The sequence below is a fragment of the Saccostrea echinata genome, unplaced genomic scaffold, assembly GCF_033153115.1.
Source record: "Saccostrea echinata isolate AGI-Se365-2 ecotype Australia unplaced genomic scaffold, CSIRO_AGI_Sech_v1 ptg000002l, whole genome shotgun sequence".
Taxonomy (NCBI): Eukaryota; Metazoa; Mollusca; class Bivalvia; order Ostreida; family Ostreidae; genus Saccostrea; species Saccostrea echinata.
In genome coordinates this window covers 16847130-16866820 of record NW_026889751.1, presented here as the reverse complement: position 1 = coordinate 16866820, position 19691 = coordinate 16847130, and the positions used below count along the sequence as shown (strand labels likewise).

Sequence of the window (19691 nt, the reverse complement as noted above, 5' to 3'; positions counted from 1 at the left end):
CAAGGTCATTGAACACCCTCTAACCACTGGTAATCCATGTGTGAAGTTAAGATTTTAATCCTATCTCAATCTTGTGACTTTGACCTTAACTTCTCATTCCTGGGTTTTGCAATACAAATATACTAAAGTATAATCCATTTCTGATATATCTACATCAAGAAGAACATACATTTATGAAAGGAATAAACAAAATGAATACTGATGTAATTTTTGTATCTTTTTTATATCACATACTTGCACATGAAAAAATGTAAATAAACAAATTAAATATGAAATTAAAGTTTATATCTTCTTGTGACAGGTTTTCAAATTAAAGTGAAATATGATCCCAGTCTCTCACTCTCATACACACTATATATGGATGTTTCATTTTAATTTAGAGTTAGTTCATCTTCCCAAAATTCACTTTATAAATAACAGTGAATAAATTGTTGTTACATCTGTGTATATTTAAAATGAAGATCAAAATGAGTATATGGATATACAACACAGACAGTTTTAACCTGTACAATAAATGGTCTGGTAAACATGTTCTCATTCATTGTTCATTAGGTTAGTGTGATTGACAAAAAAGGAAACTGACACATTTACTTTTAGAAAATAACAATTTCTACATAATTTGGGTACATTCTGTCTAAAAAGGCCATGCAGATTTTATTACAATATGACCACCACCTCTTGAGTTAATATTAACAAAAGTATTCTTTATATTTTATTCTTGTGCCTCTGTTTTTTTCATTAAGGTCATCATACAAAAGGTTAAAATGTCAAATATTCAACAATCTTCTACCATTTAAAACAAGGATCACTTAATCTGAGTGAAAATTTCTACTCTTAATTTTACACACAGTTTAAATCTTATATCCAACATATTCATCTGACACTTGCAATCATGTTGCAAATACTACGGTAGCCTCTGTGGACGTTAAATTACTGGTGGGCAAGATTAGTCTCTTTTATGGAAGACTCATCAAATCTGCTATCATAATCAGAATATTAAACTCTTTTAAGTCTTACAGGTGATAGTCAAAATTTGTTTCTATTGAGGAGCAAATGAAGATAAAGAGCCATGAATATCTATTTCCAATGTAAAATACTGTTATCAGGTTATAAATGCAAATGACTAGTAGATCACAACCAAATAAGAGTTAGCTATTCATACGACACATGCACTTAACATTTATTCAAACATTTTTATAAAACCAAAATTTGTTTCTGATTTTGCACATATTACATGTAGTTCTTTAATTTTCATGACTCACAATCTTGTGGTCAACAAATAAATGTATGTACCCAATATGTAGCTTAATATCCTGGGCAAAAGATGTAGACAAAGCAATGATCTTTTTCCATGCTTAAGACGATGGATGACTTCATACTTTGAGTTTTACGTGTAATTGTGGGGTTTAAAAGAATGTTCAATAGTGAAAAACCAACAATCCCAAGGAAAAAAATGACCCCTTGTACCTGCTGATTTAAAATCTCAGTGGTGTACATGTAAAAAGTGCACTAGAAGTCGTCAAAAGAACACATTATTGCGTACTGGAATAAAGGGATTAATTTACAGATACACTGTGATGAACTAATTGAATTCTTTCAGTGTCTTTTAAAGATGCATGTTTTGAAATGTAGCAATTTTCCAGATACCACGAACTAGCGAATTCTTTCAGTGTTTTTTAAAGATACATGTTTTAAAAAAACACTTTACAGCCCTCAATCAGACTTTTATCCCCAATGAAGTGAGCAGAGAGCAAATAGACTTTCACAAAGGATTAACAATGAGATACAAACTGCACTGTTGTAACATAAAAATGCACTTAAAGTACATATATATGTATATATAGGTCTGATGCCTTTGTAAAATTTCCAAGACATACATAGCTAACTTTCATCAAATGCAAACAACAGCAATTACATTTGGTCAAAACAAAACAAAAATATTCATCAGTCTCTGATGTTTTAACAAAATAAAATTCAACAAAGCTTCGTAGTTAAAATAGGCTAAGAACATTAAAAGCACTGAGTATACAAATAAGTTCACAAAATGACAATTATCACAGTTAAACAGTAGAACTGAAGTTGACATAACACCTGGTACACTACAGACATGAATCATTTAAAAAGCAGAGGGCATAATGTTCATCCTTGCATATTAATTACAAAAGATTTATAGCGAAAAAATTCAATATACACCTAAAGTATTGTACATGAGCATCTTTTTAACACATACTATATATGTGTCCTTAATAAAAAAAATGGCCTGAATGCATGATCATTGTCTTTAATGCTGTTTGACTTCTGTCTGTGATGCGATGAAACAAAATTATTTTCTTGAACAAATTAAAATTGGTACCAGCCCTATGACATACTGTACATACATGAAATATGTAACAAAACAGAAGACCATGTCTTCCCTTGTTCTACAGAGCATAAAGTAAGACATGGCATTACATTTACATGGAAAACAAAATAGCATTACATGCATGTTCCTCAGGAAATTCAAATCGTTATTTAATAAAACTTGATTCCTATCTAGCTAATTATACACAAACTCACAGCATAAAGACATAAAATGAAACCAATTAATAAGGACATAAGGTTAATTAATCATCCATCACCCAGAGGATGCTGTAGTAATTAAAATATATTACAGCGATAATGATACATGTACACGTATTAAGTTTGTAGAAGTTGCATGTATGTTAGTTTTAAAGCTCCAACATAAATTGAAAGCTTTTCACCTCTGCCACATTTGAGTTAATTGGTTGTTGATTACACTCAGACAACAACTACTCTGAAATATGTCGTCTTTTTTCAGTCTTCTTATCAGTGTACTGTACATGCATTTACATGTTTCAATAAAAAAAATTCCCCAAGTAGAATGAATATGGAATCAAATTAACATACATAAAAAACACTTTCTTAATACAAGATTATTTTTATCTTTCCCCTCTTAAAGTATTTGGTCTCAATTTTTTTCCAAATAAAAATTAATCATGTTCAAGGAATAATTAAAAAAAATTACAGAAGATTATTATATTCAGAATCTTTTACTGCTGCCCTATCTTGATCTCAGTCGTACTATTTACTATAATTTTAAAGCAATTCCAGAAAGCTAATATTCTGTGTAAATGAAATTTACATGACTGTATACATGGTATATAAGGATTTCTTTAAATCCATGTACTGCTTTATTATGCTACATAACTTACACCCACCAACCCTGGAGAACCCCAACATCTCCGCCCCACCCACACCCCCAAAAAATATATATAAAGATGTTCAAGTACATGCATATGTCGAAAAATTGTAAACATGTACTTTCTAATAATTTAACTTTTATCAAAGAGCTTAATGAAATTTGTCAAAACAACAGGGCCAAGAAAAATGAATTGGTGTAAATAAGATGTTTGTGTCCTAACTCTACTTAAGGCAACCTCTGTGACACTGGTCCTCTTGATTGATTACTGAAGGTCTTTGTCTTAGTGTCCTCATTGGTCAGCAGTTTGTGTAATTGTTGCTGATTGGTCGAACCAAATATAGTACACTCTCCTGAGAGATAATAGGAAAGTTTTTACTCCTGTGGTAAGAAATGAGATGAGGCACACTCTCAAATGTATGATCCTTGGTTCTGACCTGTAAAATATTAGTAAATTTGTTTTCATATATGAAACAAGAGGCCCACAGGCATTAATGGTCATCTGTCACTATGCAGGTTTTTTTTCTGAACCGCATCTGTTTTTCTGATCTTTCTAGTCCTTTGTAAAACTTGAGAGCACTTACAATGTATAAATCTCCACTTCATCATAAGGGTAATAATTTAAAAAACAAGATGTGTTTGTGAAACACTGATGCCCACGTATGGCAGCTTATGGCGAAGGTTAAAGTTTCTTCAAATGAAGGTCAAAATCCAGGCCAAAAGATAAAAAATGTTGATACTCAAAGAAAGGTCTTGTCTCGAGGAATACACCTGTGAAATTTGAAAGACCTAGATACAACTGTTCAAAAGTTATGGCGAAGGTTAAAGTTTTTTAAATAAAAGTCAAACATCAAGGTCAAGATCAAAGTGGTTGGTATCCAAAGGAAGGCCTTGTCACAAAGAATACACATGTGAAGTTTGAAACCCCAAGCACCAACTGTTCAGAAGTTATGGCCAAGGTTAAAGTTTTTCAAAAGTAGGTCAAACTCCTAGGTCAAGGTCGAAGGGTCAAAGTGGTTGGTATCCAAAGAAGATCTTGTCACAAGGATTACATATGTGAAGTATGAAAGCCCTAGCATCAACCATTCAAAAGTTATGGCCAAGGTTAAAGTTTTTCAAAAGTAGGTCAAACTCCTAGGTCAAGGTCAAAAGGTCAAAGTGGTGGTTGATATCCAAAGGAAGGTCTTGTCCCAAGGATTACATATGTGAAGTATGAAAGCCCTAGCTCCAACCATTCAAAAGTTATGGCCAAGGTTAAAGTTTTTCAAAAGTAGGTCAAACTCCTAGGTCAAGGTCAAAGGGTCAAAGTTGTTGGTATCCAAAGGAAGGCCTTGTCACAAAGAATACACATGTGAAGTTTGAAACCCCAAGCACCAACTGTTCAGAAGTTATGGCCAAGGTTAAAGTTTTTCAAAAGTAGGTCAAACTCCTAGGTCAAGGTCGAAGGGTCAAAGTGGTTGGTTTCCAAAGAAGGTCTTGTCACAAGGATTACATATGTGAAGTATGAAAGCCCTAGAATCAACCATTCAAAAGTTATGGCCAAGGTTAAAGTTTTTCAAAAGTAGGTCAAACTCCTAGGTCAAGGTCTAAAGGTCAAAGTGGTGGTTGGTATCCAAAGGAAGGTCTTGTCCCAAGGATTACATATGTGAAGTATGAAAGCCCTAGCTCCAACCATTCAAAAGTTATGGCCAAGGTTAAAGTTTTTCAAAAGTAGGTCAAACTCCTAGGTCAAGGTCAAAGGGTCAAAGTGGTTGATATCCAGAGGAAGGTCTTGTCACAAGGAATACACAAGTGAAGTTTGAAACCCTAAGCACCAACTGTTCAAAAGTTATGGGCAAGGTTAAAGTTTTTCAAAAGTAGGTCAAACTCCAAGGTCAAGGTCAAAAGGTCAAAGTTGTTGGTATCCAAAGGAAGGCCTTGTCACGTGAAGTTTGAAACCCCAAGCACCAACTGTTCAGAAGTTATGGCCAAGGTTAAAGTCTCATAAAATTTTGCAAAAGTGGGTTAAACTCCAAGGTCAAGGTCAAAAGGTCAAATATGATGGTACCCAAAGAAAGGTCTTGTCACAAGGAATACACATGTGAAATATGAAAGTCATAGCTCCAACCAATCAAAAGTTATGGGCTAGGTTAAAGTTGACAACAGACAAACAGACAAACGGACAAACAGATAAACAGACAAACAGACAGACAGGACAAAAACAATATACCCCCGGGATCTTTCAATCCGGGGGCATAATAAAAATCATATTGATTTTAATATACCATATTTTCACATTTGACATTTTAAATCATTAATTGTTTTGAGGGAGATTTTCATAAACTTGTAGTCTTATATTCTTGTGAAATGATTTTTTAAAGATTTACTTTTCTTTGTCAAAATTTGGACAAATTTAGTGACCCTATCCCAACCCCATGGCCCCAGATTGAATTAATATTATCCTATACGCTTGGAACCACTGAAGACAGAAAGACTTTTTTGGAGATTTTTTTCAACACATTTCAATGTAAAACTTTGGAACCCCCTTTGTGGTAATATCACTGCCCCAAAGGCCAAGATTTGAATCTGCAAGGTGACTGCATACCTATACATGTAACTTTTAAAATTTACATTCAGCTGTGACTGGGCAAATTTTAAATGGGGCAAAATAGTTCGCAAGTGTAAAAGGGCGAAAATAACCCTGTATACAGTATATAAAAGAAAATTTTTATAATCATCAAATCAAAACTACAGAACATACTCTGATAGCTCTGCATGTATAAACAAAGTAAAATTTCTCACCACTCCATCAGGATCCACCAGCAATAAATGTTTGATCATGCCATTCTGTCTCCCACTCAGTACAAACTGATTGGGGTCAGATGAACTCTTTCTGACTAGGAAGTCCCCATCCTTTTGTAGAAGCTTCTCTGCCTGTTTCCTGGGTAAAGCTCCATGGTACCATTCCTCAAACATGGGGGAAATGCTCTTCAGATTGGTGGGTTGAGGATTTTCTTTGAGGGGTGGAAGGGTGTCACAAACTGCTTTGTCTTCGATGTGTTTTTCATGGACACCATTATGTTGGGATTTGTTTCTGGGAGGAGGTAACTCTGCACTGAAGGGCTCTAAGAAAGTGAATATTTAGAAAAAGTTAACCATTTTCAATGCTCATTTTGTCTTAAAAAATAGATTACACAGTATATTACACATTTTAAAATATATATACATATATGTAACTTTCTACAAATTTAAACTATACAAGTTCAAATTGAAGCATTGTTGAAACTTGCACATAATAACAATACAGAAATGAGTACAGTGCATTATACATATGACAAACTTTAACTTAAAAAAAACATTATTTGGACAATATTTACAAAACAAAATTTACCTAAGTCAAAAGGATCCTCTGAAGTCTTGACTGTATCTCTTATTCTTGGAGGGGGGACATCTGGTATATTGTCCAAAACACTGGGGGAGGGGGGTTGTCTTGGAGGGGGCTCAGACAGAACATTCTCCTTGTTATCATACATATTAGGTTTGAATTCTGGAGAAGTGGAATTTTCTACAAGACAGAAGAAAATTCTTTGATCAGCATACAGAAATCATGAATTGGAAATAATGTATATTTTTACCTAGTAAGGTTTTCTAACAGATTCTGCACAGCCATAGCTAGACACTTTATACAACTGTACATGTACAATCTAAAGATACAACTTAAAAATTATGAATTCTTTAAAAACTTAAAAAAAAAAAAAATACCGAAACATATACGTACAGTAGGTAACTTTTATGCATTCTTACAAGTCATTTTTCTCCGTAGAAAGGTCCTACATCTCAAGCTTACCTTTATTATCATATACATTGGCACCATTATCAGACAGATCAATGAGGGGCTGTTCCTTTGGAGTGTCGTACACGGAGAGTTTGTCCTTCACAGAAGAGTATACACCATCACTGACCTACAATATATTAAATATACCTCAGGGCCACACTCGCAGCAACAGTGTAAGGGCCAAACTCACAACTAGTGTTAGATGTCGGGCCATATTCAAACTACAGTGTTATGGCCATATTATTCTCACAAGTATAATATAAAGTCCATACTCATGATAAAAATTATCATGTCAAAGTGAATTAAATTACCTTTATATTTCATAACCTAAGAAAATAAAGATTTCATAACCTAAGAAAATGGCTATCTCTCTATTTTTTACATTTTTTAAATTACACATAAATACATTTTTTTAAATGTTGTGTGTCAAATTATCAAACATTTTTGTTCATGTCCAAAACAATACATTCTTAGAAAACTTGAATTCTTAAGATTTAGTTTTATTTGGAATCTCATGATACACTGCAACACAGCCATGTTCCTGATCTTAAAGCAATGACCTTTATCACATATACAAAATGAGTAACTTACAGGGAGGTTGGAGGGGGGTGTGGCATATTCAGCAAGTGGTGCTTTAGAGGTGGGTGGTGAGGGTGCACGTGCATCAGGACGATCGTTATAGTATTCATTCTCTGTCTCATCATCTCCCCAGGCGTCAGATTCAGCCAGAGGACCCTCAGACCTAGTATAAACAAGGGGGGTGTTTACAGGTACCTCCACAAAGCCTGCAGTTATTTGTGAAAGAGATTTTTTTGCCCTTTTTTCCATAAAAATTTCTGCATGGGGATTTTTTTCCTTCAATAATCAGGATAACAGATTGAATATAAGTCCATGTATAATGTCATATATTGTACCAGGGGTATTTTGATTCTAAGTACTGTGTATATTTCTGTTGTGTTTGCGAAGTTTCTCTAATAACAAAATTGGTAAGAATTACACGTACATAAATACATCTTTAAATTGCCAATGGAATTCACATAATTTATAGACTCTAGGAGCATGTTTATCTTGGCCATTTTAACATGTTTAATATATCATTATATTTTTTTGTGATGAGTTATAGGAACACATTTACAGTATTCTACTGAGGTAACTACATATTCATGAAGTTGTGTTGGAAGTTTTATTAATGTTTAATTATGGATTTTATCTGGTTTCAGAAATCAGTTTGATCCTGAGTGCTCAAAAGCAGGTGTTCTTGAAGTAGCATACATAACAGAGACAATGCCACCTTACATCAGAAATAGCTGCATAATGGCAACTTTCTCCAAACAATTCACTCTCACTGAATAAACCTGCATTGCTTTAAATAAAAAGTTCAAAATTTCATATGAAATTAGTTGCCTTGTCTAAACCATTTTCTGAAATTCTACAAGTCATCTTTCAAAAATTAGCATGTAATCTTCAATCAAAATCCAGTATCATTGCACAAATGTAGAAAGAGAGGATGCTTAATTAGTCTAGAGTAGTCCTTCATTACAGTGGCTACCTGTCTGGGATCTCCATGGCTTTGGGTTGATTTTTCAGGTACTCCTTGAATCGCAGTTCAAAGGACTGTCCAATAGTTGTGATGACATCTTCAGACAGCCCCCCTCCACATTCCAGCACATGACAGGCACGGCCATTTACCAGGTCCTTTGCTACATATGACACAAAGTCAAGGGTTTCCTGCAAATATCTTGTAACATTGTGAATTTCTATTAAGAGACAACTAGTAACATGCAGCAGTTCCTTATAGTGTACAAAATTACACAATGCGTCAGAGAGGAAATGTCATATATTAAAATAAAAAGCATTAATTATCAGGCACTTTTCCTTTCCCACCTAATCATGTGTATGTGAATTAACCCAATTTAATTAAGCCTGATTAATCAGAGTGCAACTGTGCAACAATAACAAATTAACCAATAGTTATTTTCCCCAGTACAGTAATTCACATCTACTCACTGCATCCCCTCCCGAGGCAAAGGAGATCCCGGGCATCTGATGAGTGGCAATTATCTGTCAAAACAAATGCTCCAGTACATGAACTTAGTATGTACATATCATAACACAAATTTCATTTGAAAGAAATGCATATATATGACAGTAAATAACATTTTTATCACTAATTTTGACATTATTTTGAGCTGAAAATTCAATCAAATTTATTTCAATAATATGACAAAGAAAACCCTATCCAAACATCCACTTCAATAAAGTTTTTTTTATAACGATCTGCATAAAATGGATATACTAAGAGACCAGATTTTTTTCTTTGTATGAACAGTTGCCATGGTCAATTCCAGGCTTACACATGTAACTATCTACCTGGTAGTTTGTTTTGAGAATGCACAAGTAGATTTATTTTGACCTAGGACAGTCATCATCAGACACACTTTAAGAAAGTGTCATTGTTTGGAATTATCATGATCAAAGATACAGTCAAACTGACATTATTGTATCACAAAAATATATTTATTACAGAACCTTTTTTGTTTAAATGTTACACAGATGTGTTTATATTTTCCTCGTCAAAGCATCTATATAAGTTTAAAATAGCTCCATCATTTTCCAATTCACTGTTGTATGATAAAAGTTTGCAGATAAAGTTTGAATTTCAACTTACCAACTAAAATTTTAATGGAAACTATTCTAGTATGAACTTAACACTATCCTACAGAGACTTAAATGCTACAGTAACTGAAATAAATTATTGATATAATTTATTAAGTTAAATATCAAGTTTCAGTCTTTTTTTTTTTAAACCAGAATTGTAGTTCAATATTAGTATGTTTTTATAATGCAATATTGTCATTAATGATCTTGTCATATTTCACTTATGTTAACTTTGTTCAATTTAATGCAAATGTTGCCTGAGGGTGGGGGTTTGGGTGGGGGAGGGGGTGAGGGGGTCCAGTATAATTACCTCCCCTGATTCCATGATCATGAGGTTGAGACACTCAGTAGAAATTGTCAGGTTGACATTGGAACCTGCATACTGTAAAATAGGTTTCTCACCCAACATCTTTGTCAATTTTTTATCAACCTAGAAAACACACACAATATGCATGTATGAGGAAAATACTTGATGATGGTTATGTCAATGCAAAATAGTTCCTTGTCAAAATTTAGAAAAATAATTCAAAAGGAGAGTTTTATATCTAGTACAATATATATGTACAGTTGTACACTGAATAAGGAAGGATCATGTTCAAAAGAATATAGCTTGAATACATTTTTTTATTTACAATGTATTTACATGTATTTTATAAATATTAAATAAAAAGAATAATATTTTTTTAAGCATTTAAACTGAGTTTATATATCATATTTATCATAGACATAGGCCTATGACGTGTATAAGTTACACTTTTTTATTCCCTGTTTTTTATATCTTTCACCTGTCTGTACTTACCTTTCTCTTTTTCGCTGTTTTAAGACCAGCTGCCTCACACACTCTATTTATTGCCTCCCTGCAAACAAAATTATTTATAATTTTTTTGTAATTAACCCATTTTCAAGCTTTATCATGTTAATTCCAGACTTTCATCCAGTGAATTAAATAATGTATGAATTCTTGTTCATGTTCTACATGTATATATAATTATGTAGTGGTTGTACCTGTAATACACAAATATAAATCAATATTTACCTGGCAAGGGCTGTTCTTGTTTCAAAATCTAAAGATCTCATGGATTCCTTGACTTCAATACAACCGATATACTGAAACAAATATGATCACATATTTCAATCTTTGTATTTTCTAAATGCAAGTTTGTTTGTTTGTTTTTTTTTTTTTGTTTTTTTTTTTTTTTTGTTTGTTTTTTTTTTTGTTTTTTGTTTTTGTTTTATATGGATTTAAGGATAAAAATACTTGAGTCATTATTAGCATTATCATATAGATTTCTATATCATAACAAAATTAGATTTCTATTTTTCATGAACAAATTTTAGAATCTGTGAAATTTAGATTTCTGGCTCATTAACAAAATCAGATTTCAATTTCATAAACAAATTTAGATTTCTATCTCATTGAACAAATATTATAAACAAATTTAGATTTCATAAACAAATTCTATTTCATAAACACTAAAATTTAGATTCTATTTCATAAACAAATTAGATTTCTTTAACATGAACAAATTTTAGATTTCTATTTGATAAACATATTTGGAATTTTAAAAAGAAAAACATAAATCTACAGTCATGGGACATAATTATTCGCCACCCCGTATGCAAATGGTCATGCAGTTTAGAACATCAAAATACTAAACACGAAACTCTACAGAAAAAATTATTTTGAGGATGGATGGACATCACAAACTAGCTACAAGTGAAGGACATGAAAACACTGAATTATAGACTAAGCCTTGATCCCTTTAATAATGTTATCATTTCACTTGACCAGATTGACTAATCTTAACATAATTTTGTGAATTTAATCTGCTTATATATTCAGAAAATGTGGGAATTAACAGAATGAAGTTCACCATTGAGATACATGCAAATTAAGCTTGGTGCTTGAAATGAAAAAAAATACGCAAAATGTTGCCTGCCATGCCAAGATAATTGTTCAGTTCAGTATATCTAAATGAAATATTCATAGCCAGTATTCAACAACATTTTGCAAGTGTAGTGTTCTTTTTTAAAACACGTAAATCCCCAGGTAAACGTCCGGATATTTTACCTGTAGCAATGGGTAAATTTTATATAAAAAGGGACTGTCCTCTCGGGTTACCAGCAATTAGTGCTAACAATAGTATTTATACACCTAAAAAATATTACCTGACAAAAGATTATCATCACATGGAGAGTATGTGGCCGAAAGTATGTGTGCCATCATGACTTAAGGGGGCCGACTGGGGTTTTCATTGCGCAATACTTCGCGCAGAATAGTAAAATAAAGCGTATTTACTCTTTTAAAGCAACTAGTTTTACATAATTTATAAAAAAATAACAAATTTAGGAAATATGAGGTCAAAAAATATAATTATGTTTTTAATTAACTGATTTTTTAACGATTTTTCAAATGATGGGTAGAAAGACGTCGTAATAGTGTGTTTTTGACGTTATGAATAACCGAAGTTCTTTAAGCGGGGTCATTAATTATGCCATAAAATAAAAAGTATAAAATGTATGCTCTTGGAATTTTAAACATAGGGAATTGAGAATATAGCAATCATTGTTACTATTTTTTATGTAAATCTGTGGTATCTGTCATGTTTTGTTTTACTCCATAAAAACAGGAAAATATCATGAATTTTGACATTTTGAGATGCCCCCTCTGGAAACCAGACGGTAGAATTTTGTGTTTCTTGCAAAAAATGTACAATATAGTATTACCAATCAAATAATAAAATTTGAGCAAAAAGTCTATAGTAGTATTTGTATAATTTGCTCCGAAGTGCAAAAAAATGCTATTTTCCTATATAATCCTATAGTAATTGTACCCGTATTTTGAGACGGTCCCTGAAAAATAACCAGACGGTAGATTTTCACTTAACTTGGCATGTATACTGAAGTCAATGTAAGGTATATAGGGTATAAAACTAAAGAGTTTCTCTATAGTAGTTTTCACACAATAAAACCCCAGTCGGCTCCCTTAATTAAACTTTTTTTATATATATAAATACATTTTTTAAGAGCATGAAGTTTGATTAATTATTATTTTTATTTGTTTAAAACACTGCAACTCTCTTATCTTAAATAATTCAAATCAAATATATGAGTGAATCTGTCATTATTTGTAAATTATATCAGTATCTACCAGTATTTAACAATATGATACTCTGTCTTCCTTTAGACTTGCAGTATTACTAAGAGCCCTGTGACATGCTCAAGTTATGATAATGGCAATTATGTCAATCCCTCTCCCTCATTAACCATGTATAACATATTTTACGTGCAAGACTTTCAATACATTTAACTCGTCCTATATTAGTCATACACTGGCCTAGTCATACATTTGAGTTTCTTTTCAACAAAAAGTCAATTTAAAAAAAAGAACAGTGTGTGTTGAAATTCATTCATTTATTTTTAGTGTCAGTAGAGTAGCCTAGGAAATGTTTACACAAGGTTTTACTTCCTAGAATTTTGAATCACGATTGTGATATAAATATCAGTGTTTGTTAATATTATCATGTGATTATCTATAACACAGATAACTCAATATTACAATGGAGTGTCAAATTTTTTTTTTATCATTCATATCTACCAGTACATGTATCAATTCAGGCAAAGAGGATATCTTATGAAAAGAAAGCTGTACAGTATAATTAATACAACAGATTATGAGATATATATTTTTTTATATACTATGGTAATTTAGATGGGGAGAACCTTAAAAACTAAACCTGCCAATAGCTTGTCAAAACATTTCAAATGTATGCTTCATACATAATAAGTGTGTTGTACATCATCTCTCCTGGTGATTATCAAAATCTCAAAGACCTTTTTATCATGTTTATTCTTTCAGTATATTAGACCTTCTATTATGTCTCAACAAATATTGCTTCTTCTCTTGATTAAAATTCTTTGATTGTATGTTTGTTTTTTGTTTTCATTTTTTTTTGGGGGGGGGGGGGGGAGAGAAAGGGGGGGGGGTGCTTGATACAAAGTTCTGACTATTAAACTCAGTTACTAGTCTATATAGCAGACCCTACACCTTGTCCATGTGGCCAGTGTGGACAAAACAATGAAGACCTTTAAACCATCTGGACTCAAGGCAAATCCCTGAATCCTCGTTCAACTACATTCATTACTTTAATTTTATCTTAACTCCATACTGCATCACTATCAAACTGGAGTCGGGACACTACACTGAATTTCACACTCCATAGCAGATCTCTGTGATGTTCCAACTGGATACAATATATACTAAACTTTAAACTTACTCGAACTCCATAGCAGATCCCTGCCTCTTTATCCAGCTGGAAGTCCGGATGGATCCAGCCCCTGTCTGGCTTGTTCATGAAGCTTCCAGATTTGGACCATTCTGATGAACGGCCCTTCTTCTTATGCTTGTCTATCTTAGCTGCCATTCTGTTTTAACAAAGAAGATTTTTATCAGACATCTAGATTGAATTATATAATTTCTAAAATAGTAATTTCTTTATGTATGTCTAACCATGAAATTGAAAAATAATAGGTTATTCATACAGCATTGTACAGTATACAATATATATGTATATCTATAATGATCAAGGACATACTACAAAGATTATGCAAAGCGTCATCACGAAGTTATAGTGACATTTTATTTTAGCATAAACAAACAAATGTTGATTCATGTACTGTATGTGGAATATAAGAAAAAGTTTTAACTGAACCCTATGTTCAAACAGTCAGGTACAAAATACTTTTCTTCTACCACATGAAGAGGGATGACCAGGGCTTTCAATAATTTTGACATGACAAGGTGAATTTATCTTTTTGAAAAGGTTGTTTTAGAATGATTTCAAATAGTTTATTTTACCAATTATGAAATTTGAATCAATGAATTCCAATCACAGAGCTGGTGAAAAATCACCTCCTGCCTCCCCTTCTTGAAAACCCTACGATCTATAGTTCCTTAAAAAGCTTCATATTACATAAAACATGTGTTTACGAGGTACAGACCTGCTTGGCTATCACCATAATTCCAAAAATCACACGCTCAACCAAACTTTCCTTGTACGTTAAAAAGTAAGTCATTAACCATGTTCAACACAGAAAATATGTGTACCGGGTAAATATGCAAGTCCATATGATCAATAAAATGCCTTTAAAAATGCATCATATCCCAGATATTTTGAAGGATAGTACATTTCTGTTGCATATTTGCACTTGGAATACATTATTGTTATTATAGTAACACATCATTTGTTTAGTATGTTTTATCTTCTTTATTTATAAGTACTCACAATGGGGAAATACTAGTAAGACATAACACTTGAAAAATTACTTCCTGAAACACTTAATATTAAAAAGTGTGTAGCCGGTATAAAAGATATCAGATTTAGAGGCAAACACTGTTTGTTTGGAACACATTGTTTATCTTTTGAAAATACAACTTGACTTATGTACATTTGTCATGTTTATTACATGTCTTGATCCAAGTGAAAATTACATTAAGTATCAATTGAACAATTTATTTAATTAAATGATTGATTTCAGTCAAAAGTTGTTCAAACCTCCTGTCACTAAAGTAGATAATTATAACCCCATACCTTACAGTTACTGTAGCCATATGATTTCAACAATTTTAATTTACAGTTTATTTAGGTTTGATGTCAAGTATACAAATTGTACTCTCATTGTTCTTGTGAAAGATAGTCTATATATATATATATATACATTTTTCTGTGTAAAATTTAGGATGGAGATGACATATCGAAATACTGAATCTGTGTGATGACCATACATGTAGTTACTTGGATAGAAATATCAAAATATCGCAAATAAATTTTCAGACTTCTTTTTTCTTTGTTTACTTAAAATTTTAAGTTTAATATATAAAATATATATGTTAAATATAAATCTGAAATACATAATAATTAACACCACTTCTGTGAAATAATTTTGTTTTACAACAGATATACAGCTTCTATGAATAAATTTTTCTTATTTGTGAAGAAATATATTGTATACATTTCAGTATACAACTGGAAATTTTTACAACCGATTAAAATATTGTCAGTGATGCATAAGATCATGGCTCAAATATCAATCATTATTTGAACAAACTTGAATCTACACTACATGGGGATACTAGTATATCAATATATGATTTTTTTGAAAAGATTTTTTCTATTTCAGTTTTATGGCCCTGTTTTAAAGACTAAACTAAACTGTTGACCCCAAATATTGTAACAGTTGCCCAATGATTCTATGGTTTAAACAAATTTGAAACTACAGTAAATGAGCAGTGAGAAAAAGGTAATGTATCTTTTTTTATTCATCCCTTAAATTTACCTATACTATAAAGGCAAATAAATCATGAATTTAAAAAGAAAAAGTTTGAATCTTATAACCTCATTTAACAATTGAAATAAACCGCAAAATTGTATTATTTTGATATAGTAGCTACGATTCAACATATCTGTTACAAAGAAAATTGTCATTTTTCTCACCTTAACTTGAAGTAGGGAAGTTTTCACACAATTTCTTTTTTCATATTTCTTGAAATTTTTATTATCTCCCTTAAAAAAAGGAAGAGTTTGACTAATGATGGGCAATTGGACTGAAAAATCATACATGTAACCGATTATCCTTAATAATCAGATACACATAGTCATTATAATTGTATTTTTCTCAAAGACAATAAATGAAAAACAATTAAACATTTAAACATAAAAGTTCAGATGAAAACATAAACTTAATTTAATTAATCACAATGAATTTTAATTCATTTTTTTTTATTATCAAAAAGCCTAGTTCTTAATTTATCATGAGGAATGATTGCATAAAGTGTAGAAAACTCATATTTCATGGTGTTATTAACTTTAGAAATAATTGGTGATTTTAAATTTTCCAAAGTTCTTTAGAGTTTTTTTTAGAATCCACACCTGATTTAGTCAACTTACACCACTTCTAAAATATGCTATATCACAAACATGTCTGAAGTCTCTCATTTACAGCAGTTATTTTTTGTAAGGAGTAGAGATAGGGACTTGGTAGAGCATTTGCTGGACTCAGCAATGTATCTTTGTTTGGAAGGATTTTTTTATGAAGTTTAGAAACCAGTATATGTAAGGAAGATTGAACTCACCTTGTTTGACTAGAATGTTAAAAGTATTAAAACACTAAAATGTGATTTTGAAGAACTTCATCCATAAAGCAAACAGTGACTTGGTGTGAGTACATGTATAAATTGTATTTCCAGATGTAGAAATAAAACCACATTCTTCTAAAATACAGTTATAATAAAGAACCAAACAAACAAAGATGATATTGATACAGCCTTGCCTGTCAGAACCATTAACATATTGTTCATGTAGTCTTTCTAATTTCTTTTGTCACCTCCAATTTAGACTAATTTCATTTTAAAAAGTAATTTACAAGCATTGGGACTCATGATAATCTAGTTAATAATTAAGTTTAGGGAATGTCTGTGCTGTTAGTGTATTTCTGACTATTGCAACCCCCCCCCCCCCCCCCCCCGGATGTTGTCCATTTCCTGTTATTAGCCTGACATCATACTTTCGATCATTGTATTTATCACTACCGTAAAACTTTAAGCACATGTTTTGGGAGGAATAAAATGAGGTATAAACTATTTATGTTTATCAGCAATGACAGTAACGTTTGTTTAGTAATCAACAGCATCGTAGAGCTTCTGTAACAACCAACAATCAATTGTCAGCGACAATCACTTCAACACTAAGTGTATACTAATTCATTTCAAGGAATTTTTATCCACATCACTGAAAAATATTTTGCTACAAGTTAAGTTGACAATGTCCATTGGTTTTGGAGTAAAAGATGAACAAATTTTACAAGACAGACATACATTGGATTAAAGCATACTCTTTGATCTGAAAAAACTATCTTTTAAACTTCGGCTACTATGGTGAGCAAAAAACTTTTCTTAAGGATTTTATCTAAGGACAAATTTAGTGACAATGATAAAATATTCATAGGAAACTACATTTACAGTAGGGCTGTCACGGTTCCAAAATTTTTTGGGTCGGGTCCGTTCTGTAAATTTTCAGTTCGGGTATTTTGGTTCGGTTATTTACATATATTTTGAGCCTTAAATTCAAGAATTTAACTTGAAAAATCTTTATTTGTTATGTTAAATTCACACTGAAAACAAATCTTAACCATGCTAACGTCTTGACATCAGTGTTCAGGACTACTAGGCCAACTATTACCTACAACCTGACCATTCTTGCTTGTTTTGATAATTATCTAATTCTTTCGTGACAAGTATGTTGTCATTGAATGAAGTAGAATTCAGCTGTGATGTTAATTTATCACCTTTATCATCATCATTCTTTTGATTTTGATGCCATTTTTGTATAAAACAGATTCTAATGTATAAAACAGACCTGAACCAAAATCGAAGAAAAATGGAACCAAAACTGAACCGAAAACTTGGACCGCGGTTTTCGGTTATTTCGGGGAGCCGTGACAGCCCTAATATACAGATGGTAAATGTATAAGCATCTGTTAACATCAAAAGCTATTCTCATTCTTACTTTTTAGTAGTATTTTAAGTATGTGTTTCAGCATTTAGTCATGTTTGTACAGAAATTGCAACTTCCTCAAGTGTCTATTTATTCTTCCTAACTTTTTGAGCAGTGAAACTTTCATAGACATATGCAATGATCAACTGGAATGAATAAATATGACAATTTGACAAATAGTATTTATTTTATGCTGATAAAATGCAGTTGCATGATAAAGTATAATACTGTGAAGTATTTGAAAAACAGCACTATACAATGTAGAAAAATTCTCTTTCCAGTGATCAATAAACGAATAGAAGGTCTTTAAATATCAATTTATATATTAAAACTTTACTTTCTGATAAAATTTCAAATATTCATTTTGACACATGAATCGATATTTGACATTATTTGTCAAAAGAAGTCATATATACTGCCACAGAAAGGACTTGATATCAGAGTGTGTAATCCTACATGACAGCAATGTGTATTTAGTGTATCTAAAATTCTCGAAAGTATTTCTCTACAAATATGTTTCCAAATATAAACATTATCCTGGAATTTAACAGTTACATACACAGAAACAACACTGCACCTGTACGTTATCTCCATTGTAATGCATTGTTTACAGCTATAAACATAAAAGAAAATACATAAACTCATATAGATATTTACCTTTATCTTATCTTGATCATTCTGGCACGAACCACTGTCACAAAATAAATATAAACAACTGCAGTATTGTTTTAATACGGAAGTGTCTTACTCATGAAAACATGCGCAGTCAATCTCTCTATGTATCCCATCAATTCGTTCCATATGCTTATTCGGTCCTCTGATTTTCTCCCCCACTCTCTCTCTCTCTCTCTCTCTCTCTCTCTCTTGACTGTATATATGTGTATGTGTAATTTACAAACTATCCTTATTTATATCTATATCAATGTTCACATTGTTTATATACATTGTAGTAATTATCATTGCAATAGCCTGTAACATGATAAACCATGAATTTACTAAAAAATGAGAATTCCATAAACATGATATATATTTTCTAAATATATAATTATAATTTTTTTTTAAATAAATTGCGTTTCATCTCGTTTTTCCCGGATGTGAGCTGTTTGGCAGAATTACAGCGAGTTTACATGTGTTTAGGTACGTTAGATGTGTTTAAATAAAAGTAGGGTTATCGTCCAGTAATTTTCTACCATATGACAGAAAATCGTGGAAAGACAGTACGATTATTGGTCTTTCCCCTAGCCAATATTTAAGATTTTCCCCGTTGAAGTTAGCTTCCCCCCCCCCCGAAAAACTTTTTGAAATAAGGTCCAAGTGATGAAGTGAATTTTTAAAGCTACACCGTGACGTACAAACGGGAAATATCTTTGATACATGTACGTATTCCCATAAGCGTACATGTTGCAAGGCAATAATTATTGTCAGCAACTTTGAGGAATGAATCCTATATTTTAAATTTAATTTTTTT

The 19691-nt window shown here is 31.8% G+C and overlaps 1 protein-coding gene across 1 annotated transcript; it reads right to left on the bottom strand.

Annotated features, from left to right (window-relative positions):
* Positions 1-204: 204 nt before the first annotated feature.
* LOC133173714 (SHC-transforming protein 1-like) lies at positions 205-18987 on the bottom strand. Its single transcript, XM_061308735.1, has 12 exons — positions 18881-18987; positions 13949-14096; positions 10708-10778; positions 10471-10528; positions 9982-10101; positions 9021-9074; positions 8563-8741; positions 7605-7755; positions 7026-7140; positions 6570-6743; positions 5981-6303; positions 205-3636 (listed from the first exon to the last, which is right to left on the bottom strand). The coding sequence occupies exons 2-12, from the start codon at positions 14093-14095 to the stop codon at positions 3499-3501; spliced, it is 1530 nt and encodes a 509-aa protein (XP_061164719.1). The 5' UTR covers position 14096; positions 18881-18987; the 3' UTR covers positions 205-3498.
* Positions 18988-19691: the final 704 nt, after the last annotated feature.